Source organism: Perognathus longimembris, chromosome 11 (assembly GCF_023159225.1).
Source record: "Perognathus longimembris pacificus isolate PPM17 chromosome 11, ASM2315922v1, whole genome shotgun sequence".
Taxonomy (NCBI): Eukaryota; Metazoa; Chordata; class Mammalia; order Rodentia; family Heteromyidae; genus Perognathus; species Perognathus longimembris.
Window position 1 is genome coordinate 43,956,580 of NC_063171.1, and position 25,804 is coordinate 43,982,383.

The window sequence follows — 25,804 nt, forward strand, 5'->3', positions numbered from 1 at the left end:
CACTTCCTATGCTTTTATTTCAAGGCAGGATATTGCTCTGTACACCAAGCTATTCTATTTCATTATCCTACCTCATCTTCCATAGTGTTTTTGTAATATTGCAGGCATGAAATCCTTATCCTTATTTTATTTTTCTTTTGAGGTAAGGGTTTGCTATAGCGCTTTATCTCACATCCTATATCTTTTGAGATGAAAATAACCTTAGAAGAGCTTTGATTAAGTGTTTGATACTGTTTGTCTTTGCACTCTTCCCCCTTCCCCTTCTACCAAAAAGGAAGTAAGAATGAGCAGTCGATTTCAAAAATCTTACCCTGTTATCTTGAAAGGAGCTGAATCACCATGGAAATGTGCAAATATGAGGTTTGCTGATTGGTGTTCAGCCTTTACCTTCTAACAGTAAGCTTGCAAACAAATGTCTACCTCTGCCACTCAGTTTTGTCTGTAAACATATATCCCCGCTTTCTAGATCCTCATTACCAGAAAGCAACTTTTATCATTACCATGACCAAGCTGGGGGGGCAGGGGTGAATAACATAAATGGAAGACAGAAACAAGCCCCACTAATCTAGTCTGGCTCCCAATGTCTCATGCCTATAATCTTAGCTACACAGGAAGCTGAAATCAGAATCACGGTTCAAAGCCAGCCCAGGCAAAAAAGTCCATGAGACCTAGCTCCTTTAACCACCAGAGTCAGAAGTGAAGCTATGGCTTAAGTGGTAGAGCCTACCTAGCCTTGTGTGGAAAAGTGAAGGGTTGGTACTACTATCCCTTAGGCCCCATTACCAGCACACACAAAAGACCTCAAATCTTGGCCTGAGTCAGTACTGTTGGCAGCAGTGGGCTGTGACATGAATCCTGTCTTTAAACATTCTTTCAACAGCTTAAAAACAGGTTTCTGGAATTCCAGCTATAACAAGTATTGACCTAAAACCTCAGCACCAGGGAAACAGGGAATGTGGCTTGGTGTTTGCCCAGTGTGCATGAGGCCCTGGGTTCTACATAAGCAAAAGATAGAAAAAGTTGTTTTAAAAAATCAGCACCAGGGGGCTGGGAATATGGCTTAGTGTGTAGAGTGCTTGCTTTGTATGCATATGAAGCCCTGGGTTCCATTCCTCAGCACCACATATATAGAAGAGGCCAGAAGTGGTGCTGTGGCTCAAGTTGGCAGAGTGTTAACCTTGAGCAGAAAGAAGCCAGGGACAGTGCTCAGGCCCTGAGTTCAAGCCCCAGGACTGCCCCCCCCCCAAAAAAAAAATCCAGTCAAAAACAGCCCCAGACCTCATCACAACAAACAGGCATAAGCTAGGCACCGGTGGCTCACATCTATAATCCTAACGACTTGGGTGGCTGAGATCTGAGAATCACAGTTCAAAGTCAGCCCAGGCAGGGAAGTTCAGGACATTCATCTCCAATTAACCACTAGGAAAGTGGAGTTGTGGCTCAAATGGTGGAGCACCTGAGCAAAAGACTGTCCAAGTCCTGAGTTCAAGCTCTACAGCTGATTTTTTAAAAAGGCATGGTGGGCTGGGAAGGTGGCTTAGTAGTAAAGTGCTTGCTTAGCATGCGTGAAGCTCTGAGTTTGATTCCTCAGTACCACATAAACAGAAAAAGCCAGAAGTGCTGTGGCTCAAGTGGTAGAGCACTAGCCTTGAGCAAAAGAGCTCCAGGGATTCACCGGAGCCCAAAGTTGAATTCCCAGGACCCGCAAAAAAAAAAAAAAAAAACAAAAAAAAGCAGAAGGGTCAAATAGTAACTAGGTAACCTGAATCATGACAATCAACATTACTTGACACCAAGCTTTCGGTTCTTTATTTTTCTTTTTTGAGACTATCTCAACACCCTCCCACAACAAACACATACCTCCCATTCCCAGGCTGGCTCAATTAAACAAGATCCTGCCTCAGCCTTCCAAACACTTGAGATTATAGGCACAGATAATCAGTGGTCCCACATTTATACACCTGTGCTAGGGATTTTGTTGTTGGTTGTGGGGCTTGAACTTTGTGTCTAGGCGCTGTCCCTGAGCATATATGCTCAAGGCTAGTGCTCTACTACTTGTTTTGTTTTTGGCCAGTCCTGGGGCTTGGACTCAGGGCCTGAGCACTGTCCCTGGCTTCTTCTTGCTCAAGGCTAGCACTCTGCCACTTGAGCCACAGCGCCACTTCTGGCCATTTTCTGTATATGTGGTGCTAGGGAATCGAACCGAGGGCCTCATGTATACGAGGCAAGCACTCTTGCCACTAGGCCATATCCCCAGCCCCCTACTCTACTACTTTAACCACAGCACCATATGCAAACACTATTTTACTGGGCTACATTTTTTATTTTTTGGCCAGTCCTGGGCCTTGGACTCAGGGCCTGAGCACTGTCCCTGGCTTCCTTTTGCTCAAGGCTAGCACTCTGCCACTTGAGCCACAGTGCCACTCCTGGCCGTTTTCTGTATATGTGGTGCTGGGGAATCGAACCCAGGGCCTCATGTATATGAGGCAAGCTCTTGCCACTAGGCCATATCCCCAGCCCATTTATTTTATGTTTTTGCCAGTAATGGGGCTTCAACTCGGCATGAGCACTGTCCCTTCCAGCCTTTTCTGTTTATGTTGTGCTGAGGAATCAAACCCTGGGCTTCGTGCATGCTAGGTGAGCACTCTACCACTAGCCACATAGAATCAGGCAAAAAAAGTTTTGGGGTCCAGGCCTGAAAACTGTATTTTGTGCAGAACAGAATTTCGTTTATTTACAACCTGAAAGTTACTTAGCTGGACCCCAAAATGCTGAATGGTGCCTCACACTGTCCCTAATCTTGTTCCCGTGGGAGACTCAATTACTGCTATTCCCATCCTGATTCAAAAAAAAAAACAAAAAAAAAACAGTTTGCTCTGGCTGGCCAGACTTCCCCACAGGCTGCATTCTTACCCATGAGCTCATTGTTTTGGCTTGTTTGCTGGTATAAATCCAAAGCCTGTGCCAGAGGTCTCAGTTCAGCCCCTTAACTGGCTGGGACTACATTCCATTCAGAATTTCACCACCCCCACTTGGTGTTTTCCCGCCCTCCTGTGGTCACATGTGTGTGTTTATTCTAGTGAGCCTGGGACAAGGTGTGCTGGGAAAGCCACTGAAGCAGGCAAGGAAAAAATATTTGTTGGGTTTAACTTTATACATTCTGGGGACAGGTGATCACAGCAATACAGACCACTGCTGTGGAGTTTTGCAACTGGGGAGAAATCAGTCTTAACTTCCCCATTTACATATTGACATTTAGTTAACTTGGAAACTGCTTGTCACCATGTTGCCCAAGCTGGCCTCAAACTCCTGGGCTCAAGTGATCCACCCGCCTCCTCATTGTCCCCTGTAGTAGCTGTGACTATAGGCTCTCAATTATTGTACCTGGTTTTCTTCCCACTTTATTTTAATTAAGAAATGCCCTAAAAAGCTGGGTGTAGTGGCTTGTAATCCTGGCAAATTGGGAGATGGAGATTAGGGGATTCTGGTTTGAGGCAAGTCTGGGCATAAAAGTTCAAGAGAGGGCTGGGGATATGGCCTAGTGGCAAGAGTGCCTTCCTCATATACGTGAGGCCCTGGGTTCGATTCCCCAGCACCACATATACAGAAAACGGCCAGAAGTGGCGCTGTGGCTCAAGTGGTAGAGTGCTAGCCTTGAGCAAAAAGAAGCCAGGGACAGTGCTCAGGCCCTGAGTCCAAGCCCCAGGACTGGCCAAAAAAAAAAAAAAAGTTCGAGAGGGCTGAGAATATGGCCTAGTGGCAAGAGTGCTTGCCTCCTATACATGAAGCCCTGGGTTCGATTCCCTAGCACCACATATATAGAAAACAGCCAGAAGTGGCGCTGTGACTCAGTGGTAGAGTGCTAGCCTTGAGCAAAAAGAAGCCGGGGTCAGTGCTCAGGCCCTGAGTCCAAGGCCCAGGACTAGCAAAAAAAAAAAAAGTTCAAGACACTCTGTCGCAACCAATGGCAGGGTATGGTGTCATGCCTCCCATCCCAATGAAAAACTGAAGCACCAATAGGGCTGCAGTTCAGGCTATCTTGAGTATAAAGTAAGACCCTATCTTTAAAATAACCAATACCAAAAGAGATTGGAGATGTGTTTTAAGTGGTAGAACATCTGCTAAGCTAGCATCAGGTCCTCAGTTCAAAGTTCAGTACTACCAAAACCATCAAACAGCCAGGCATCTGTAGCCCATGCCTTGTATGACTCAGGATCAAGGCTCAAAGCCAGCCTGGACATGACAGAAAAGTCCAAAAGATGTGACTCCAAACCAGCAAAAACCAGGCTGGGGGCATTGCTCAAGTAGTAAAGTGTCAGCCACAGCAAGCAAGCATGAGGTTCCAAGTTCAAACCCCAGTACTAAGGGGGAAAATACCCTTCCTGTTTAGTAAGAAGATTTTTGCCATGAATTTTGTAATCTCTACTACTAAGCATAAGTATTCGATATAGGGACGGAAAGGAGCATTCCCTGGGAGATACTGCTTTCCTGTGCATCTTATGCCTGAATCTTCCATGGCCAGATCTACACATTCCTTCCTCAGCTCACACCTCCCTCCACTCCTTAGGGTGCCCAGAGCAATTTCCACCCATCTGTATCCTTGGTAGAAATGGGAGATGGCTGCTGTTAAGAAAACAGCTATTAGGTTTCCTGCTCTGTTACTGTTTGTTACCAAGATTTCCTGAAGGGAAGATGTCTTTATTTCCTTTTGACCCTGGGAACCTAAATTTAAGGAAAAGTGCAGACTTGAGGTGAAGGGCTATGGAAATCGTGATTCTTTTAACTTATAAAGCCTTAGAGTAATACTGTATGCTTCAGCAATATGCTTCTTTTCTCTCCCTCCTCCTTTGCATCTTAAAAAAAACCAAAACTGCAGACAGGCTGTGGGAAGTGACGTTTTCTCATTTCTCAGAAATCCCTCATGAGGCAGGGAAACAACTTCGTGTCGAAATGAGGTTTTGTATGAGTGTGTCTGTGTGTTGTATGGGGGTAGGGGAGAGAGATTGTTTTGAAATGACGTGGCTTTTATCTTCTGTGTGTGTGTGTGTGTGTGTGTGTGTGTGTGTGTGTGTGTGTGAGTGAGTGATATCAAACCCAGGGCCTGGGGCATGCTGAGCATAAGCTCCCACTGAGCTACACCCCAAGGCCTTGTTTTCAGTTTTGAAGAACAACAGCTACTAAGGAGCCTTTGGCTCCCTGCTTCTTTAGTACTCAAATAAGTTTTGATAGTTGGGATCTGGTCAGAAACTGGATGAAGGGCTCTATTTTCGTTTCTTCTTTGAAAGGGAGTATGTAGCTATGATGGATATGTATCAGTGGTATTGGATAGAAGAAAGAGTTGGGCCTACAGCTGATGACTCATGCCTGTAATCCTAGGATTATGGTTCAAAGCCAGCCTGGGCAGAAAAGTCTGCAGAAACTCTACTTAACCAGGAAAAAGTCAGCCTGAAGGTGTGGCTTCAAGTGGTAGAGAAGCAGCTGTGAACAAGCAAGTCCAACAAGAGTGAGTGAATTCAAGCCCTGGAACCATCAAAATAAAAAGATTTGGTAAGAAGTTGCAGATAGATTGTTTTCAGAGGGGAAAAAAATGCAGTCACATGGCTTTTAATTACAGAACATATAAACACAACTTTGAGTTTGTCCTAGAAAAAAAATCTGGCACTCAATTAGTAGTTATTGCTTCTACTTCTATATAAGCCTATGTTTACATGATGGTGTGCCTTAAACAAAGACCATGTAGACTAAAATTATTCACTGGACCTAAATATTGAATGCAATTGAGAGCTCTAATTTCTTTTCCCTTCCTTCCTTTTCCCTTCCCTTCCCTTCCCTTCCCTTCCCTTCCCTCTCCCTTTCCTCTCCCTTCCCTCTCTCTCTCCCTCTCTCTCCCTCTCTCCTCTCTCTCTCTTTCTTGTCAAATCAGTGCTGGGGCTCTGTCCCTGAACTTTTTCCCTAGGGCTCTACCACTTTGAGCCACAGGACCACTTCCAGTTTTCTTGTGGTTAATTGGAGATAAGAGTCTCATGGACTTTCCTGGTCTGGCTTTGAACCACAATCTCAGGAGGCTGAGAGCTGAGGCTCATGAATGGGAAGCTAGCCTGGGCAAGAAAGGCCATGAGACTCTTATCTCCAATAAACTACTCAAAAAAGCCAGAAGTGGCACTGTGGCTCAAGTGGTAGAATGCTAGCCTTAGGCCAAAAGAAACTCAGACAGGACCCAGGCCCTGAGTTCAAACCCCAGGGGGAAAAAAAAGCCCTGGTTTGAAAAATAAAATTTATTTTTGTTTTTTAATTGTGTGTGTTTGTATGTATATACTGGGACTTGAATTCAGGGCCTGCCTGGGAGCTATCCCTTAGCTTTTTCACTCAAAGCTGGTGCTCTGCTTCCAGCTTTTTGGTGGTTAATTGGAGATAAGAGTCTCATGGAATTCCTTGGCCAGGCTTATTTCAAACTGTGATCCTCAGATTTCAGCCTCTTGAGTAGGATTGTAGGCAGGCATAAGCCACCAGCACCTGGCTGCCTTTATTGTGGTTTTTAAGAAAGAATATAGGCACAATATTTTTTATGTTAAAGCATTATTAAAATATAAGGAGTTTTAGAAAGATCCCCAAGAGTTTACTCTGCTGATTATATCTAAGATACTAAATTCCCTGGGTAAGTAGGAATTGACCCCTGGACCAGTGAAACAGCACTTGCCTTAGCATGTACACAAGGTCCTGGACTTGATCCTGAGCACTGGAATAAAAACAAAACAAGGGACATGAACAGAGCATGTGAAGTCAGGCTCTCTAGCTGCAAGTTCCCTGCAGGGAATGCAAACACTTTCCCCTTGAGTTAAGCGGGAGCTCAGTCAAAAGGGAAAACTCCCAGGGATCAGGAACTCCCTACCTGCCAAGTCTGCCCTGCCCCCTATTTTTGTATAGCTTGCAAAGCTGAGTGTGGTTTTTTTGTTTGGTGGTGGTGGTGGTGGATTTTGTGGTTTGTTTGTTTTCATTTTTAACAAACTGATAAAAATCTAAAGAATATTTTGTGACATGTTGATATGATAGAATATAAAAATTTCAGTGTCATAAATAAAGTTTGATTGGCACACAGCCAGGGCCCTTTGTTTATTTATCGTCCATCTGCGGTGCTTTTGTGCTTGCAATATGCTGGAGGTGAGTAGTTGCAACAGATCCAACCTGCTGAGATATTTACCAGCTAGTTGTGTAGTTTGGTTGCTCAACCCTGCACTAGTGTTAAGAGTATCATCTTTTGTGACGAAAGAGGTGGAAACCAATGGTCAACTGTAAGGAGAGGAAGGAGGCAGGGATGGGAGAGAAAGGCTAATTTCTGGGCAGATGGACTCTGCACCTTCTGTCATGGGACCAGCCCTTGCTATTTGCCCTTTAGCCTAGGGATCCAGGCATTTAATCTCCCTTTTATGAGTCACCCACTGGTCTCTTAAAAGATTATTCAAGGTTCAGGAGAGTACACCTGGAGACCTTGCTCTTCTAACTACCGTGTTCTTCCTCAGGAGAGTTCTCTGGTGCTCACAGGGGAAATGCTGTGGTCTATCTTATTTCTGCCTTCCTGGGACCTCTCCTTCATCTCCTAATAGCAGATGGCCATGCCTCATGCTTTGGACTGGCCATGGATATACTTGTCTCAAATTTTACCCATCTTCAGACTACAGCCACCCCCAGGCACCCTCCTCTGGAGGTTTCCCCCAAAATTAGATTGGTGATTGCTGCTAGCTATGTGAGGTTAACCCAACCTGTTTATTTCTGTTGTTGACAGATTTAGGCTTAGGTACTTTTCTGAGACATCCTACTTCCTGTATAAAGAAGGTGCCTCTTTCAATTCTTCATCACCTCCTTGTGACAGATAAGTCTCCTCTACTCTAACCGCCCCCCCAGCTGCCTTCCAGCAGCAGAGATGATGAATTTGAGGGGTGCTAAGAGGCGATGATGAGAACCTACCCATATCACACTTGTTACCCTAACCATAATCTGTCCTAGAAAGATGCTCCATGATTGTACAGGCGGAGAGAGCCTGGTTCCTTCTATTCTGTCAGGGGAGGATGTGAAGTTAAAATGAAGTCTGTAAAACAGAAGAAGAGAGCATGAAATGAAAGGATCTGGAGGAGCCCGGCTCCATGCTTGTAGGTCTCATCCCACCCTCCTTTGTGTCAAGGTTCCCCAGAGGAGATAGCTTAAGGTGCCTGGGGCCTAGTTCCCAGTGTTTGAATCTGGATGAGTAGAGGTGAAGGCCCACCCTGCAGCTGTGAACACCTGCTGATATGGTGGCCTAGGGGTTGGGGAAGTCTAAGAACTAAATTTAGTCCAAAGGCAGCAGCTTAACTTGGGTGGGGATTTACCCCAGAGAGGGGGGCAGGGAAGTATTCTTACCCAGCTGAACATTTTCTTTAAAAAATAGTTCTGGGCACTGAGCCCATAGTCTCATGCATGCTAAGTGAGCTACACTCCATCCCCAGGTGAACTCCTGAGATGTCACAATTTTTCCTAAGTGGACTTATACATAGAACTACAAGCTTGCCCCAAGCAAACATTCACACATGAAGAGTTCTAGGCAACCAAATGTGCTAACCTCCTGCAAGGCTAGATGTTCTTCTTTTCTTTTTTTAGTCATGAGGCTTGCACTCTGGGCCTGGGCACTGTCCCTGAACTCTTCAGCTCAAGGCTAGCACTCTACCACTTGGGCCACAGCGTCATTTCCAGTTTTCTGGTGGTTAATTGGAGATAAGAGGCTCTGGACTTTCCTGCCTGGGCTGGCTTTGAACTGTGATCCTCAGATCTCAGTCTCCTGAATGTAAAGTCCACCCCTGGAGGGCTCTGTGCAGATGCCCTCCACCTGGGTAACCAACTGCCTCCAGGTATACCAGTTACCCAGGTAACTGGGTGCAGACAACTATGTGGGGGAGCATCTGCATGGAGCCCACCCAGGGTGGACCTTACACTGAGTAGCTAGGGTTACAGGTGTGAACCATTGGTGCCAGCAGCTTGATGTTTCTTGTGCATGTCAAGTTGGTGCCTATTTCCACCCCACCCCCAACATTTCTCAGGGTTCCAGTTCCTCTGAATCCTTCCCTAAATTTTCCCCAAGTGCACCCAATCTAGGGCTCCTGCACCACATCTCTCAGATCTTTAAGTGACAGCTTCCTCTCCTAGCCCCTCCAGAGTTTCAGCGGTCAGCAAAGGAGTTTCTGGCCACACTAACCCCCTCTAGGGGGCCAGGAAGGAATACTCCCCTTTATAAGGAGTTCTACAAGAACACAACAGGGACCTCAGTAACCAGAAGAGTGAATTCTTAAGGGAGGCAATGAAATGAGAGCTTCAAAATGAGAGAGAAAAGAGGGTGGACACCCCCCCCCCCCCCAGCCTAGCATAAGCAGAGGTTGGAGGCAGTGAGGGAGCTCAGGGGTGTTTAGAAAGTGGAAGCTTGAGACACCCCCCCACACACACTGCATTCTTCACCTGTGATTGGCTCTCAGGCTCAGGCAAACTCCAAACCTGCCCAGCAACAGCCCAGAGCACTGAGAGGCCAGAAGAAGGGGAAGGGCCAGGAAAGTCAGCTGAGTGAGGCCTCCACCCAGCCCTGCTGGGCTTCCAGGAATCGCTGGGAGGGCCCCAGCCCACAGCCACTCCTCCTGCCCAGGCCTGGCCTTCAGCCTCCGGTTTCTACTCCCTGTCTCATTCCCCCACCACCACATCTTTGACTCTTTACAAGGTCATTAGAGAGGGGAACTCATCTGCTAGCACCTTTTTGGAGGCTGGGCTCTCCTGTGCCCTTCATTGTCCCCTTTCAGTTTCTTCTTCCTGTGTTTCCTTTAGCGACTGCCAAAGGTCTGTCCATTCTCGGTGACTTCCAGCCCAAGGAGACTGAGTCCTTCACAACGCTCAAGTGTGCTCAGAAAACAGTACTCAAACTAAACTGTTCCTACTGGTCATGATGAGTGGCCCCGCCCATGTAGCCTATTAGTGAAGGGAGGCTTGGGTGAGGCTGTCTCCAGTGGAGGCTGGGCGGCTTCTGTTGCACTGTGGCCCTTCCTAAAGTAAGACTCAGCCCTCAGAGCTGGGGGAGGGGGGGACAGGAAGAAGCTGCTCCCTGTTAAACCACATCTAACTAGCAAGTTATTTACCTTAGGTGAAGAAATGAAGGGGAGGGAGAGGAAGGCGGAGACTAGGGTGAGACATCTCTGAAGTATGTATCTTTGGCAGAATATCCAGTACTGCCTTGGCCCCTCCCTCACCCAGTCCCGAGTCCCTTTGAGCCTGGCCAGGCTCCTCCTTCCCCAAGCCTTTTCCCTGCAGCAAGGAGGGAGGGGGGAGAGGGGGAAGTCACATCCCCTTCCCACCCCAGGAAAAGCTTAACAGGGAAATGGGTAATAGCACAAGACATAGGAGAGGCTGAAGCTCAGGGCCAAGGAAAGAGAATAGGAAAAGAGATTCCCCAAAAGCCAGCTGCCATTCAACTCAGTCTGGAATTGGAAAGTACTACTAGATTCAAACACTTGACAGAAAACCTCCCCAGAAACCCACCACAGGCCACTTCCCCAAACCGGATATCCAAGCTTCTGACTCCTTACCTTAAATTGAGAGAACCAGTGACCCCTAGTGGTCAATGGCCAACCTGCAGGTCTGAGGGGGGCCTGGGTCCTTATGCTTTCTTTTTGGCCAGTCCTGGGGCTTGAACTCAGGGCCCGAGCACTGTCCCTGGCTTCTCTTTGCTCAAGGCTAGCACTCTACCACTTGAGCCACAGCGCCACTTCAAGCTTTTTCTGTTTTGTTTATGTTGAACCCAGGGCTTCATGCATATAAGGCAAGCACTCTACCACTAGGCCACATTCCCAGCCAGTCCTTGTGCTTTGGTGCAGGCTATTTCAGGTGCTCTGGACCCTGCCCTTCTCTACCACCCTCCTCCCCAGGCCTAGATGAACTCTCTCCACCCTACATGCTGACATCACACTGCTTAGGGGGGGTTGGATATCTAGGTTCTCATGAGGACAATGAGCATGTTTCTCATTTGTCACAATCAACTTTAATAAAAAATAAATTAGTTCTGGGGTGGGAACCATTTTAGGAGGTGGGAGGGGCAGGGGCAAGCAAGGGTGTCTTGTGCTAACATTTCTCTTTAGCAACTTCTGCCCTGCTGGTCCCTGATGTGGGTAAGGTAGGATTGGCAGTGGCCAGCTCCCATGCTGGCTAATATCCCCTAGAGAGACTAGGGAGGGGGGGGGTAAAGGGATCAGAGACAAAAGGGCAGCTTTGCAGACATGAGGCCTGAAGACAAGAAATGAGGGTTTGGGCTCTAAATGGAAATGATGGGGAGAACACACTCGAAAGGAGCTACAACTTTGCTCCACGAACAGCTTTTCAGACTCATTTCCCTACTTTAGGGAAAATGATACACATAAACGAGGGCACACACCCAAGCAGGCCAGTCACTCAGAGGGCACATGTGCGCACACATCGCCGCACCACAGTCGTCCGTGCTGTGGCTCCCTGGCCACTCTCAAGTTACCCTGGAGGACATCCCCGGTGAGGCTGGGACAGGCTAGAGAACCAGGGGGTACAGAGTGGGCTGATCAGTGGGTGATCATTGCTGGCATGAGAAACGAGGAGAGGGCCACATGGTCCCATTTCACGCAGGCTCCAAGGACGACCTCTCCAGGACATGGGCACAAGAACGGCAGCAGGTGGCTGTGTAGTAGGGGTAGACGCAGAGCCGAGCCTGTACCACCAGGGGGCAATGTGGAGAACTGTCCTTGCATTGATCATCTGGGGACAGAGGAAACCAATGAGCACAAGACAATTAATTACAAGCATCCCTCTGCAGGGGTTGCTGCTTGCTCCCTCTGATCCTTGCACTCTTCTGCCCACACTTAGCTAACTATGTGGGGCTGGGGAGAGGGATTCTTTACCAGGGCGTTGGCTGCAGGGTTGGCTATTACAGGGTCGTTTCTTGGCAGGTTGTAAGTGAAGAGGGCATCGGACACTGAGAGTCTGGTTGGTACTCAAGCACTGGACCTCCCTCGTCTGCACACCCCCCTGGCAGGAGCGAGAACACTAAGGAGACAACAGTTATCAGCCTTTGGCGGACCTGGGGCTCCCCCACCCCACCCCAGGCCACCACTTCCCCCTCTGAATAGTAGTGAGATATTATCCAGGGACATTGGGAACCTCCCACAGGGGAAGGCCCACCTGTGCCCAAGTCCACAGGAAGGGACAGTAGTCCCTCAGGTCAGCTTGTCCAAGGGCTCACAAAGGCTTGGAGGGGTGCAGTGAGAGAAGCTCTCCCCCCTCCCCACCCCCCACCCCCCAGCCCTCTGCTTCCTGGAGGCCCAGACTGAGCAGAGCAGGGGCGTCAGGCACTCACTGGACTCCAGGGCGTAGAAAACCAGCGGTCCTGGCAGGCCTGGCCTTGACAGGACTGCAGGGCAGGGGGCCTGGGGAGGCGGGAACAGTTGCTAGGAGAAGTCACATTGAACTCAGCCCCAAGTTTGGACACACAGATGATATCTCTACGCTGAGTGCCAGAGCCACATTCTGAGGAACACTGTGTAGGGAAGGGGAGAAGAGCCATCACTCCCCATCACTGACGTAGAATGGGCACTGGCTCTCCCGCCCCTCCCCCTCCCAGAGCCTTAGCTCACCTCACCCCAGGGCCCTGTGTACCAGCGCCAGGTCATCTCACAGGGGCCTAAGCTGCAGGCACGCATGTCAGGGGGGCGGCTGCCCGGAGGACAGCTCTGCTCGCTGGCTCCCACTCCTGCTTCACCCGGGCCCTCCTTCAGGCTCTCTCCACTCCCGAGGCAGACCACAGCACGGCGCTGGATTCCAGTCCCACACTCAGCTGAGCACTGTGAGAAGGGACCAGATGGGAGGTTGGGGCTGAAGGGTTGCAGGTCTCCACAGGAGTCAAGGAATGCCCCCAGGGGAAACACAGATGGGTGTCCAGGCCCACTGAGCTGTCCCGAAAGCCTGTAACAGGACCCCGGGGGTGGGGGGTGGGAGCCCACCTTGGTGCTCCAGTCGCTGTGGAACCATGCTGTGGCGCAGGGCCCCATGTCACAGGCCTCTCTGCTGGGGGGCTGTGGAGGGCCTGAAGCACACTCCTGCTCACTCACTTCATCCCCATTGTTTCCAACACAGCGGACCTGCCGGCTCCTCTGGCCTCGACCACACCGAACAGAGCACTGAGGGGAAAGGGGAAGCCATCTCCATCTCTAGCTCTCCATCCCCAGCTCTGCGGCTTCTAAACTACAAATAGCCTTTGGTCCCACCTCAAGGATTGGAGGGCTTAATGAGGAGGAAACTGAGCACAAAGCCCCAGGCCCTCCAATCCCTGGTTCAGTCTTTTATCTGACATGCACTGGGGTGCCATATGAGATGATGTTTGTTTAAAAAAAAAAAAAAAGGGGCTGGGGATATAGCCTAGTGGCAAGAGTGCCTGCCTCGGATACACGAGGCCCTAGGTTCGATTCCCCAGCACCACATATACAGAAAACGGCCAGAAGCGGCGCTGTGGCTCAAGTGGCAGAGTGCTAGCCTTGAGCGGGAAGAAGCCAGGGACAGTGCTCAGGCCCTGAGTCCAAGGCCCAGGACTGGCCAAAAAAAAAAAAAAAAAAAGGTTCAGGGGGCTGGGACTATGGCCTAGTGGCAAGAGTGCTTGCTTTGTATACATGAAGCCCTGGGTTCGATTCCCCAGCACCACATATACAGAAAATGGCCAGAAGTGGCGCTGTGGCTCAAGTGGCCGAGTGCTAGCCTTGAGCAAAAAGAAGCCAGGGACAGTGCTCAGGCCCTGAGTCCAAGCCCCAGGACTGGCCAAAAAAAAGTTTCAGGCTGGGAATGTGGCTTAGCGGTAGAGGTAGAGTGCTTGCCTAGCATGCATGAAGCCCTGGGTTCAATCCCTCAGCACCACATAAACAGAAAAGGTCAGAAGTGGCACTGTGGCTCAAGAGGTAGAGTGCTAGCCTAGAACAAAAGAAGTTCAAGGACAGTGCCCAGGCTCTGAGCTCAAGTCCCAAGAATGGCCAAAAAAAAGTTTCTACTAATCTAGAAGGTGGAAAAACCACTGCTCTTTGCTGTCTGCCCCCGCACCCCACTGGTACTTGGCTCATACCTGCAATCCTAGCTACTCAGAAGGTTGAGGTCTAAGGATCATGGTTCAAAGCCAGTCCATGAGACTCTTATGTCCAGTTAACCCCCAGAAAACTGGAAGTAGAGCCATGGCTTAAAGTGGTAGAGTGCTATCCTTGAGCAAAAGAGCTCAGGGACAGCACCCAGGCCCTGAGTTCAAGCCCCATGACCACCACTACCAACAAACAAAAAGTCTCATAGACTTTCCTGCCAGATCAGCCTCAAACCTTAATCCTCAGATCTCAGCCTTCTAAGTAGCTAGGATTAAAGGTCTGAGTCACTGGTGCCAGGCTTTGCTGCTTGCTTCTGTGTGTGTGTGTGTGTGTGTGTGTGTGTGTGTGTGTGTGTGTGTGTGTGTATGTGCCAGTCCTGGGCTTGAACTTAGGGCCTGGACACTATCCCTGAGCCTTTTTGCGCAAGGCTAACACACTACCAACTTGAGCCATAGCTCTACTTCCAGCTTTTTGGGGTAGTTAATTAGAGTCTCACAGACTTTTCCTGTCCAGACTAGCTTTGAACCACACCTCTCAGATTTCATCCTCCTGGCTAGCTAGGATGACAGGTGTAAGACACCAGTGCCGGGCACAGCCCACTTTAAAGGTTCTCCTCACCCAGATGCCACTCACCTGGCTCCAGGGGGAGCCAACCTCCCAGTGGCCACAAAGGCGTAGCTGGCAGGCCTGGGTGATGTTGGGCCGGGGGAGATGTGCGCAGCGCTCAGGAGGCACCGAGGAGCCGCCGCCCCCAAACTCCTGCCGGCAGTGCAGCTGGCGGTGCTGGGTGCCGGGCCCGCAGGAGCGACTACAGGACGTCCATTCGCCAGCCTCCCAGCTGTGGCGTGGGGAAAGCAGGGACGAGAGGGAGGGGATGTCTTTGGGGGTGGGGCTGCCACATGGGGTGAGAGGAATCTTGTGGCATTTGTGGGGAGCTGGGTGCCAGGGGTTTCCTTTCTGTGGGATGGATGTCAACCTTTCCAATCTACTATTTTCTCTCTGCAGCCCAGAGACATGGGGCTGAATGTGGAGACCAGGTAAGAACCTATGGGCAGGAACAAGCCCAGGGACAACTTCATGTTCCAAGTGTCCTCTCCCTCCCTGTGGGCTGTACTCACTATGGAGGGCATGGGGGCCCGTGGCAGGGTTCAAAGGAGGCTGGGGGCCTGGCACCCACAGCACAGCTGTGTTCTTCCAGTTCTTGTCCTGACTCACGGGAAACGCAGTGGAAGATGGGGCGCCAGACACCTGAAGGGAGTGAGAGAGAATCCAGGGGAGGGCGGGGTGGCTCGGAGTTGAATTTCTGTAAGGTCCTAGACACAGGGTCAAGGCGTGACCCCGGATCCAGGATATGGACTTTGCAGAGTCAAGCTGAAGGCTTGGGTGTGAGATCTCACCTTTGCCGCAGGATACAGAGCATTCAGAGCGCCCCACTTGTTTCCAGTACCCGGCTGGAGACCCCAGAGTTGTCCTGAGATGGGGTGGGGCCGGCACCTGGGGGATCCGCACCTGCCGCTGGAGGGTGCCTGGGCTCCGGGCTGGGCGGGGTGCTGGCGCAGGTGGAGGGTCCTCCCTCAGCATCTCTGGGCACGAGTATGGAGGAGGCAGCTCAGATGCCTCTCCACCATCATGGAACCTGCTCTCAGCCTTCCCTTCCTGGGATCAGTCTTACCAAGCTGAAGGTGGGGGGCAGGGGGCTCTGTGGTGGGGCCCTGAAGGACTGGAGGAGGTGAAGAAATGACATACTGATAAGAAACACCTGGGTTGTCCTCCTGGAAGATCATCTGGGGTGAAGAGAAGGTAAGGGGGGGGGTGGTGAGAGAAAGAGCATGACACCGGCACTCTCTCCCACGTGACCCCCGGGCTTTGGGAGAAGCCTTCCAAGCAGCCGGCTTCCCAGGGGGCCCTGACATACATACATAGACATCCACAGGCTGGGTGGTGGGGCCTTCCGCTGACAGACTCTCCGCCTTGCCCTCCTCCCGAGGAGGCCGGTGGTAGTGGAACACAGTCCCCCCAGCCGAGTAGGACCCTGGGGGATCCACAGCCCAGTTCCCATTGATGATGGAGCGGCCCCCCGGGCCTCGAAGTGCTGGGGGAGAGAGATCCAGAGATCCCATGTTAGTCATTCTGTCTTCCTATACTTCTGGAGCAAGCCACCCAGAACCTACGACAACCCCAGGCCATCTCATCTTCCTCACCCTTCTCCTTCTCCATGCTGAATAAGGAGCATGGAGGGCAGAGCCAACAGCCCCCCCCCCGCCCCCCCCCCCCACTGTGGCGCGGCAGGGAGGACTGGGAGTGCAGGGTACGCACCCAGGTAGTTGGAGCTGGGCCGGAGCTGGGCAATTTGGAGCCGGGAGGCTCCAGCTGGAATCCACAGGATCTTCTGATAGCCCAGAGGACCTCCCCGGTCAGTGAGGTTCCCCGAAATGAGGCGGCAAGTAGAATCATCGCCCCCACAGACTCCGCAGCCATCCGGACGCCTGCCAGAGCCAAGGATTCCATCACAGCCAGGGCGCTGGGGAGAGTGAGGTGAGGCAGGGGCCACACGAACGCTAAACACAACCCCACCCCCACCCGGTCCACTCAGGAGCTGAGGCGCTCACCGCCCAGGCTGCCCTGCGTGCTACTGGAGCGAGCGCCACCGTTCCCAGCCAGGCTCCAGGAAGCACACATGCACCTCTCCCGTCTGCCCCGCTCAGCTTGCCACCTGAGCTCTCTCCCCGGGGCTAGCTCAGTCTGTTGGGTGTTTTGTTATTGGAATGATGAATTAGAGACTGAGAGTGTGTGTGTGTGTGTGTGTGTGTGTGTGTGCACATGCGCGCACACGAGAGCTCCACGTCCTCCCTCACCAGACAGCGTCCTCCCACGCAAATGTCGGGGGCTCCAGGCTGACACAGGGTCCCATCCTGGACCTTTTCCGTGTGCCGCACGTAGAAGCGGAAGCCCCGGGGGCGGCAGTTCAGCTCACAGCGTTGGGAACCCTGAACTGAGAGGCAAGGGGGAGGGTGGTTTCCTGGGGCTCCTGAGTGTTGGGTGCAGAGCTCAAAGGCCCGAGGCCTGACAGCAGCCCTGCCTGGTTCTTTTTTAAAAAAAATTTCTTATTCATTCTTCGAGTTGGAAGTCAGAACCTTGCACCTGCCTGTTCTACCACTTGAGCCATGCCACCAGCCTTGCCTGTCCTATCTGTGAGCCATCCTGAGGTGGCCCGTGCTGCTGGGGAAGGCAGCATGACAATTTCTCACACTACAAGGCTGATCTGGTCAACAGAGATCACTGAGCCCAAGATTTTTTTTGTGTTTGGCAGTCATGGGGCTTGAACTCAAGGCCTGGGCACTGTCCCTGAGCTTTTTCTGCTCAAGACTAGTGCTTTACCACATTGAGCCACAGCTCTGCTTCTGGTTTTCTGATGGTTAATTGGAGTTAAGAGTTTCATGGACTGTCCGGCCTAGGCTGGCTTCAAACCACAATCCTCAGTTCTTAGCTTCCTGAGTAGCTAGGATTACAGGTGTGAGCCACCCACCTGCCGACCAAGATCATCTTTATTTTTCTGTTGGGTTTGTTGTTGCTGTTTTGAGACATAGACTGGCTATATAGCCCAGGCCTAGCGCTTCCCAGACTTCTTCTCAGGGGAATTCTGCCAGAAGGCATCTCTGGACACCTCCTCCCCATGACCTCTGCGCTGACTTGCCTATCACTCTGACAGCTAAGAGGCCCAGGCTGAAACACACCCCCCCACTTTCAGGTCTGTGCTAATTCTGGCCCAGACTAGGGAGTAAGATACAAAGTATGAGCCAGGCACAACTGGCTCACTCCTGTGATCCTATCTACTCAGGAGGAGGCTGAGATCTGATGATTGACGTTCCAAGCCAGCCTGGGCAGGAAAGTCCCTGAGACTCTTATTTCCAATTAACCTGCAAAAAGCTGGAACTGGAAATGTGGTTCAAGTGGTAAGTGCCAGTCTTGAATTCCATCTCCAGTACTGGCAAAAAGAGAAAGAAAGGAAAAAAGGAAGAAAGAAAGAGAGAAAGAAAGAAAGAAGGGAAGGAAGGGAAAGAAACAAAGAAGAAAGAAAGGAAAAGGAAGGAAGGAAGGAAGGAAGAAAAGAAAGAAGGAAGGGGGCTGGGAATGTGGCTTAGTGGTAGAGTGCTTGCCTAGCATGCACCAAGCCCTGGGTTCAAGTCCTCAGTACCACATACACAGAAAAAGCTGGAAGTGGCACTGGCTCAAGTGGTAGGTAGAGTGCTAGCCTTAAGCAAAAGAAGCTCAGAGACAGTGCCCAAATCCTGAGTTCAAGTCCCAGGACTGGCACAAAAAAAAAAAAAAAAGGAAGAGATGGAAGGAGGGGGAAAAAGAGAAAGAAAGATAAACACAGAGAGGAAGAGTAGGGGTGTAATGGAAACCTCCAGGGCTGAGAATGAGCAAGTGTCTCCCTCTCTACTCTATGGTGCCCAATCCTGAGCCGCCCCTGCAGGGAACTGTGGGGGGTGGGGGTGGGGAACGGCTAGGAACCTCACCTTCAGTGAAGGGTTCCCACTGGTACAGCTGGCCCATGAACTCCTGGGAGTCAAAGGCTGCACACTGCAGAGCCTGGGGGTCTGGCTGCTCAGGGGGGCAGGGCTGAGGAAGGGAATAAGAAAGGAGTCAGAGGGATGGAGGAGAGCTGGGCTGAAGGCCAGCGCTAGGTTCAGGGGAGAGTTAGCTAACTCTGAGAGAGTTAGCTAATCTGAGGTCCCCGGATGCTGCCCGGCTTTCTCAGGCCCAGGTCACTCACCGCCTGGCTGCAGGCTCTCAGCTGCTCGCTCTCCCCGGAGCATCTCGGGACGGGGCTACTGGGGGCAAAGAGGCTCCAGAGGGAGCTGGAGTGGGGGCCAGAGCTCAGCAGAGGCAGCCAGTCATCTGGGTGTCGAGGGGCAGGCTCCACCCCAGACCCATGGGGCTGACCTCCCTGTCTCCAGGGCCCTCGGCCCTGCTGGCCTCGGCTCCGAGGGACAGAGCGGAGAGGGTCAGTGCGTGGCCTTGCTACCTGGGGACTGGCCCAACCCCTGGAATCGGGCCTTCTCAGCTGAGGGGAGCTGCTTTCTCTAGAGGAGGGGTTCGGCAAGGGCAGCCCTGTGCTCAAGGCCTGGGCTTTAGTCTGGGGCGGTGTGGGGACAGGGCTGGACCTGGGGGACATCAGGGTCACAGTGCTCTCAGGCTGTTGTCGGGGCTCTGCTGGGGGGTATGAAGGAGGGGGCTGAGTTTGGGGGTGGGGGATCGGGGAGGACAGTTGTGCTTCTGGAGTCCGGGACGGAAGGGCCCCTTCGCTTCTGGAGGAGAACTTGGGGAGCTCCAGCTGGAGGGGCCTCCGGGGGTGCCTGCGGCTTCGATGCAGTGGCAAGGCAAAGGGCACTTTTCCATAACCAAACATTCCCGGCTTGATCGGATCTCGAACTCGGGACCTGAGGTGTGGCAAACACGGGGAGGAATCACACCTCTGGCCATCTCTGACCCTCTCTCTCTAAGTCAACTTCCTGGTACCAAAGATCATCACCCTAAGCCCAAGGAACACCCTTTGCTCCCTCTTCCTCACCAGGGGCAGGGCCTGCCCTTCCTGCCCCAGCCTCACCTCCGTGCTGGTGTCTCCTGGGTCTCCTCTCTCCCTGACTGGGAAGCAGGACCTCGAAGTGGGCCACCTCTTCCCCGGGGCTGTGGCTTATACAGGGGGTGGCTTTCTCTGGAAGCCTGGGCTTCAGGACGCTGATTCCGTAGGCGGAGGGCTTCTGGATGTCTTGGGGGTCGGGGAGGTAGAGGCAGGCCTGGGCGAAGTAGGCATGTCCGGCTTCTGTGCTGTACCCCTAACCCACAGGGCTGGGAGCAAGAAGCCCACTGGTCCCACGGTCCCCAGACCCCCTCAGGAACCCGACCCTCCTCTGGAGGAGTCTGAATAGAGAATCCAGACAACACCTACAGAGAGAAAAAGGCCAGAGAGAATTAGAGTGAAGGGGGGGGGGGTAGCGGGGGAGCACCATACAGAGAATCTGTCTAGTCCAGGGCTTGAAGAGTTTTTACTGGCTCAAGGTCATATTTAGTAGCAGAGGTAGAGCTCAGAACGTGACCTCTTTTTTCTTTTTGGTGCCAGTCCTGGGGCTTGAACTCGGTCTGGGCACTGTCCCTGAGCTTTGCGTGCTCAAGGCTAACACTCTACCACTTTGAGCCATAGCTCTACTCCTGGCTTTTTGAGTCATTTATTGGAGATAAGAGTCATGATCACAGCCTTTTCTGCCCCAGCTGGCTCCAGATCATGGTCCTCAGATCTCAGCTTCCCGAGTAGCTGGGATTACAGGCATGAGCCACCAGCGCCTGGCAAGACTTGGCGTTCTTTGTGAGCTGGCAGAGGAGGCTGGGCGGGCCCAGTGTGAGTGGAAGGGGCCACAGCTCTGCAGCTGTGAGAAATGGGGGCGGCTAATCCAAGGATGCCAACTGGGGGTTGAGGAGGGTGGTCCGAGGATGCCAGCAGGTCAGCTGCCGCTCCCTGGCCCTGTGCTCACCTCCTGGTCCAGGCAGAGCTGGGGGAGGGACAGCAGCAGCAACACACACAGCCCGGGCCTGCAAACCAAAGCCAGAAGTGGGAGGACACCCCGCCCTGCCCCCAGCAGCTCCCCATATCTTGGCTGCCAACTTCTCAGAAAGCAGAAGTTCCTCACCAGGCCCCTCCCACCAGAGATAGTGCCATCCCTCCACCCTTGGAGCCCCTGTCTTACCTGCCCCTCCATGTCTCCATCGCTCAGCCCTCGATGGCCTTCCCTGGCCAGGGAGGCACTAATCAAGCATCTGGAGAAGGGGGTCTCCTGCAGGGACAGAGTCTGGTGGTTACCTTCGGGAAAGCGGGGTGACTGAGGGAGGCTTCTTCACAAAGACAGCTCTGCCAGGGGCGGGGAGGAATGCTGCCTTTGTCATCTGGAGGCTGGAGGGTGGGGGTCTGACCTCAGCCTCCCAATGCACAGCTCAGTCCCCTCCCCTTGGCCTGCTTGGGACTTCAGCCACTTCCTTAGTCTCAGGGAGGGGCGGCTGTGTGCAGGCCAGCTCAGGAATGCAAGCAGGTGCTTTCTTGAGGTTTTCATCTGGCTCCCATTCCTGCCCTCTGGGAGCACCCTGAAAAGCTGAAGAGGAGTGAGGAGAAGCCAAAACAGCCCCTCTGGGAAGCCAGCAAGAACCCCTGGGGATTTTTAGAAGTAGGCTGTTTCTCAATCCACCATTTCCTCCTTCCCTCTTGACCCTTCCTTCTTAAGTAAGCTCCTTAAGAACCAACGGGCAGGTTCATCTTGGCCTGACATGGCCTCAGATGCTTTTTGGCCCAGAGATAAATAGGTTGATCGTTCCATCTCTTCAGAAGACAAGGGTGACTCAACTTCCCCCTGGGCGCCACCATCCATTAGGCAGTGGCTCAATGAATGGGTGCCTATTTCATGCACAACTATAGCTATATTTCTCTTCACTCTTCTTTTTCCTTCCTCCCTTCCTTCCTTCTTCCTTTCGCCCCTCTTTCTCTTTCCTTCCTTTCTTTTCTTTCTTTTCCTGTGGTTGGGGAAACCTAGGAAGGAGAGCAACTCCTAGCTTCTATGGCCATTCCTTGTCACGTGCTGGGGTAGAGTGGGAAGTCCATCCAGAAGTCTAGCTTTGAACACTGGGGAGGTGGGGCTTGGAAACCTCCCCCAGGTTCAACATCTCAGCAGCCCCTCTTCTCCAGTGCCTTAGTTCTTTCATCCTTCTCTTTGAGCCCTCCCCACCCCCCTCCTCATCCAGTCTTAGTTCTGCTTTCCAGGAAAAAAAAAAAAAGCAGTGTTTCTGTTGGATCTGAATGGTACCGCACCAGGAGAGGAATCCAAGGAGTGCAGGCTAGGTGGGCCAGCTCTAGGGCAGGAAACAGCAGAGGGAAGGCTAGGAGTGTGGGTGGCAACACGCGGGGCCCCACGCCCCTCCCCAGGACCCCAGGACTTGGGAATTAGAGAGAGAGAGAGAGAGAGAGAGAGAGAGAGAGAGAGAGAGAGAGAGATCAAAGCCATTGCACCAGGTCATCTCAGCTGCTTGGGTTTGGGAAGGGGGTTAAGGGTGGCCATCCCTTCCCAGGGGTCACTGAGGTCAGCAACCCCACCCTGATGAAGGGGGTGAAGCTGAGGGGAGGGCCTTCAGCCCTCAGCCTGGCCTGAGGCTGGAAGGAAGGAGAGCTTGTTCTTTCTCCGATTCAGGGTCTCTTCCTCTGCATCTTGCTTCTCTCTGCCTCCCCAGGTCGACTCCTGCGGCCTCTCTCCCCGGGGTCTCCCCAGTACATATAATCCTGTCCCGAGCTGGCTTTGGCTTTGGCAGATCCCTGGAGAAGTGAGGGGTGGGGTGACGCGAGCTCCCGGGGCCCCAGCCAGGCCTGGCTCCCTCTCTGGAAAAGTCCCACCCTATCCTCCCCTGCACAGCCGGGCAGGGGGCCGATACCCCTCTCTGGGGAAAGACACCGATTTGATTTTTTTTTTTTTTTCCTCCCGTCCTAGACCCCTCATCGGGTGTCTTTTGGTCCCTAGGGTGAGGAAAAGAGGGGTCAGAAAATGATCACCCCGTTATCAGCTGGACCCTGGTCTGGAAAACCCTGGGCTCCTCCTGGCCACACCTCCGGGCCCCGGCCAGAGGTCAGGGAAAGTGACCTGGGCACAGCTAACCCCCTCTTCCCCGGGACCTCACCTCTAGGAAGGGGCTCGCCGCTGGGGGGCAGGGGAGGGGGGCTGGCGGTGGAGCCCCGGTCCTGGGTGGGAATTCCTCGGTGCTCGTGGAGCTCTGCGCTCCTGGGGCCTGGAGGACATCCCAACAGGTGCCTTTCTTTTCCGTCACTCCCTCCCGCCCTGGGGCTGAGCGGTCTCCAGGGCGCCCACCCGCACCCGGGCCAGCGCCCCCCGCCCTGCGCCCCGGGAGGGGCCGGGAAGCGGGCGCCGGCGCGCGCGGGGTGGTCTTGGTCGTGTTCTCCAACTTTATTACGAGACTTAGCAGGAACGTTCGGCTCCTTCCCCCGCCCGGGCGAGGGGAGCGGAGTGCCAGGGGACCGGACCCCCCCCCCCTCCCCAGGAATTCGACCCCGGGGCTGGATGTTCTTAGGAGATCATCAGCTCTGGGGCCGGGGTCGAATCCGGGGCGCGGGCGGGGCGCGCAGGCTGAGGACGGGGCGGACGGGGCGAGCAGGGGCGGCAGGCGGGGGTCGGGGTGGGGTCGTCTACCTGCAGTGCGCGCCCCCGGCGGCCCGCGGACCGGTCTGCGGCCGGGCGCTCCCTCCAGGCAGGCTGGCTCGGCGGCGGCCACTCGGGGCCCGGAGCCCCGCTCGGGACGCGGCCACCTCCGGCCTCGGCTCCGCCCCCGTGCCCGCCTCCAGCCCCGCCGCGCCCCGCCCGCCCGCCGCCCGCCACGCGCCCGGGACCCCGCAGCCCCCGCCCTCCAGGCCGCCCACCCCGGCGGCAGAGGTTCCTTCCCCCCCACACACACACACCTCGACGGGCGACGGGGCGAGAACCCCTGACCGTCATCGCGCGCCGGGCACTATCCCTGCGCACTGGCTCCATCACCCCAAGTCTCCAGACCGCCCCTGGGGCGCCGGCGCCTGGGGGACCCGGGCGATCCCGGGACCCCAGAGCGGGGTTCCACTCCCTGCGTGGCGTTGACCCTCGTGACCGCAGGTCCCGGGCGGGCGAGGCTCCCCCTGCCCCACGCAGCCTTCCCTGCACCCCATTCACCCCTGCCTGTCCTGGGCCGGGCAGCGAGCCGCGTGGCTCTGCTTGCGGGGGGCGGGGGGGGGGCGGGAGGGGCTCTGCGCCTCGGAGTCTCCATCCGTGCGGCTTTGCACGCGGAAGGGTGGTGGAAGCAGCGCGCGCCGGCTTCCACGGAGTACAAATGTGATGTACAGACACACAAGGGAATGGGAGGCGGAGGAAGGAGCGCGCGGCCCGGCTGGGGAGGTCTCACCTCGAGCTCTCCGGGCCGCCCTTCCCCCGCCCCCCACCGTGTGTAAAGTGGGAGCTGGGCGCCCTGGCTCCCCCCCCCCTCGTAACACTAGCCACTCCATCGCCCCCAATGGCGCCGGGGAAGGGGGGGGGAGCCCTGGCCTGCTAGGTGCCTGGGGAAGCAAGGATAGGAGGGTCACAGCCCCGGCCAGCCAGGAGCAAAGTACCTAGAAAAGTGGCCTAGGGGGAACGGGGCCAGAGGCCTGGCCCAATTTGCTCTAGAGACTCAGAGTTCAATTCCCAAAAAGAAAAGAGAGAGAGAGGGAGATGGAGATGGAGGGGGAGGGGGAGGAGGAGGGGAGAGAGAGAGAAAGAGAGAGAGAGAGAGAGAGACTTAGGTAGATGACACACTTGGCAATTTATGTTTGGAAGAATGCATCCTATACTCTGTAGTGAAGGGATGCAAAGCTGAAAGAGGGATTAAAAAAAAAAAGCTCCCCCCCTTTCATTTGCTATGTTTATGTGTTGTTTGACTTTTTTATTTTTTGGCACAGTCCTGAGCTTGAACTCAGGGCCTGAGCACCGTCCCTGGCTTCTTTCTGCTCAAGGCTAGCATTCTACCTCTTGAGCCACAGTGCCACTTCCGGCTTTTTCTGTGTATGTGGTACTGAGGAATCGAACCCTCATGTATGCGAGGGGAGCACTCTACCACTAAGCCACATTCCCAGCCAGCATTGTTTGACTTTTATGACAGGAGTTGTCTCTGCTGCTCCATAACTGCAGGGTCCAAGTGGTCATCCCACCACAGCCTCAGCTATGGTAGAATTATTATCATTAGTTTCATTATTCAGAGGACTAAACTCAGGGCCTAAAAGGTGTTCTAACACTTGAACCATGCCTCTAGCACCTGTTGTTTGAATTTTTAAACCACAAAGCATGATCAGTGTATTAGCTATGTTAAGAAATATATGGGGTGGGGGAGGGGGGTATGAGGGACAAGGTAACAAACAGTACAAGAAATGTATCCAATGCCTAACGTATGAAACTGTAACCTCCCTGTACATCAGTTTGATAATAAAAATTTGAAAAAAAAATATATGGGCTGAGAATGTGGCTTAGCAGTAGAGTGCTTGCCTAGCATGCATGAAGGCCTGGGTTTGATTCCTCAGCACCACGTAAACAGAAAAAGCCAAAAGTGGTGCTGTGGCTCAAGTGGTAGAGTGCTATCCTTGAGCAAAAAGAAGCCAGAGACAGTGCTCAGGCCCTGAGTTCAAGCCCCAGGACTGGCCAAAAACAAAACAAAAAGAAATATATGAGGTGAATTTGATCAATGTACGTTAAATGCGGTATGGGATTTTAACAAATAAACCCTTTGTATAATTAATATATGATAAAATATAATAATATATGGCTGACATAGAGGAGACAATAAATGGTCACAGTAGTAACCATTGTTGGATGTAATTAGTGTTTTTGTTGTTTTTGTCTGCCATGGGACTGGAGCTCAGGGCCTGGCACTGTCCTTGAGCTGTTTTTGCTCAAGGCTAGGGCTCTACCACTTTGAGCCACAGTGCCGTTTCTGATTTTCTGGTGGTTAATTGGAGATAAGAGTCTTGTACACTTTCCTGCCCTGGCTCGATTTGAGGAAATGAATCCAGAGCCTCATGTATAGGAGACAAGCACTCTTTGCCACTAGGCCATATCCCCAGC

The 25,804-nt window shown here is 52.9% G+C and overlaps 1 protein-coding gene and 1 long non-coding RNA gene across 4 annotated transcripts; one reads left to right on the forward strand and one right to left on the reverse strand.

Moving 5' to 3' along the window:
* The first annotated feature begins 6,488 nt into the window (after positions 1-6,488).
* LOC125359505 lies at positions 6,489-23,876 on the forward strand. Its single transcript, XR_007212568.1, has 3 exons — positions 6,489-6,799; positions 8,378-8,381; positions 23,867-23,876. It is a non-coding gene; the product is annotated as an uncharacterized LOC125359505 (long non-coding RNA).
* On the reverse strand, positions 10,889-23,497 carry Adamtsl4 (ADAMTS like 4). Of its 3 annotated transcripts, none has more exons than XM_048357281.1 (18): positions 23,378-23,497; positions 20,885-20,997; positions 20,672-20,729; positions 19,750-20,087; positions 18,916-19,582; positions 18,659-18,761; positions 16,994-17,130; positions 16,455-16,659; positions 16,058-16,230; positions 15,811-15,922; positions 15,536-15,721; positions 15,257-15,386; positions 14,772-14,976; positions 13,023-13,199; positions 12,657-12,863; positions 12,380-12,559; positions 11,925-12,069; positions 10,889-11,781 (listed from the first exon to the last, which is right to left on the reverse strand). In XM_048357281.1, exons 2-18 carry the CDS (start codon positions 20,902-20,904, stop codon positions 11,645-11,647), a joined length of 3,180 nt encoding a protein of 1,059 aa, XP_048213238.1. In that variant the 5' UTR covers positions 20,905-20,997; positions 23,378-23,497; the 3' UTR covers positions 10,889-11,644. The 3 variants fall into 3 exon arrangements, with proteins under 3 accessions (XP_048213238.1, XP_048213237.1, XP_048213236.1); XM_048357280.1 differs by having other exon boundaries at positions 20,885-20,971; positions 23,378-23,474; XM_048357279.1 differs by having other exon boundaries at positions 20,885-21,283; positions 23,378-23,459.
* Positions 23,877-25,804: the final 1,928 nt, after the last annotated feature.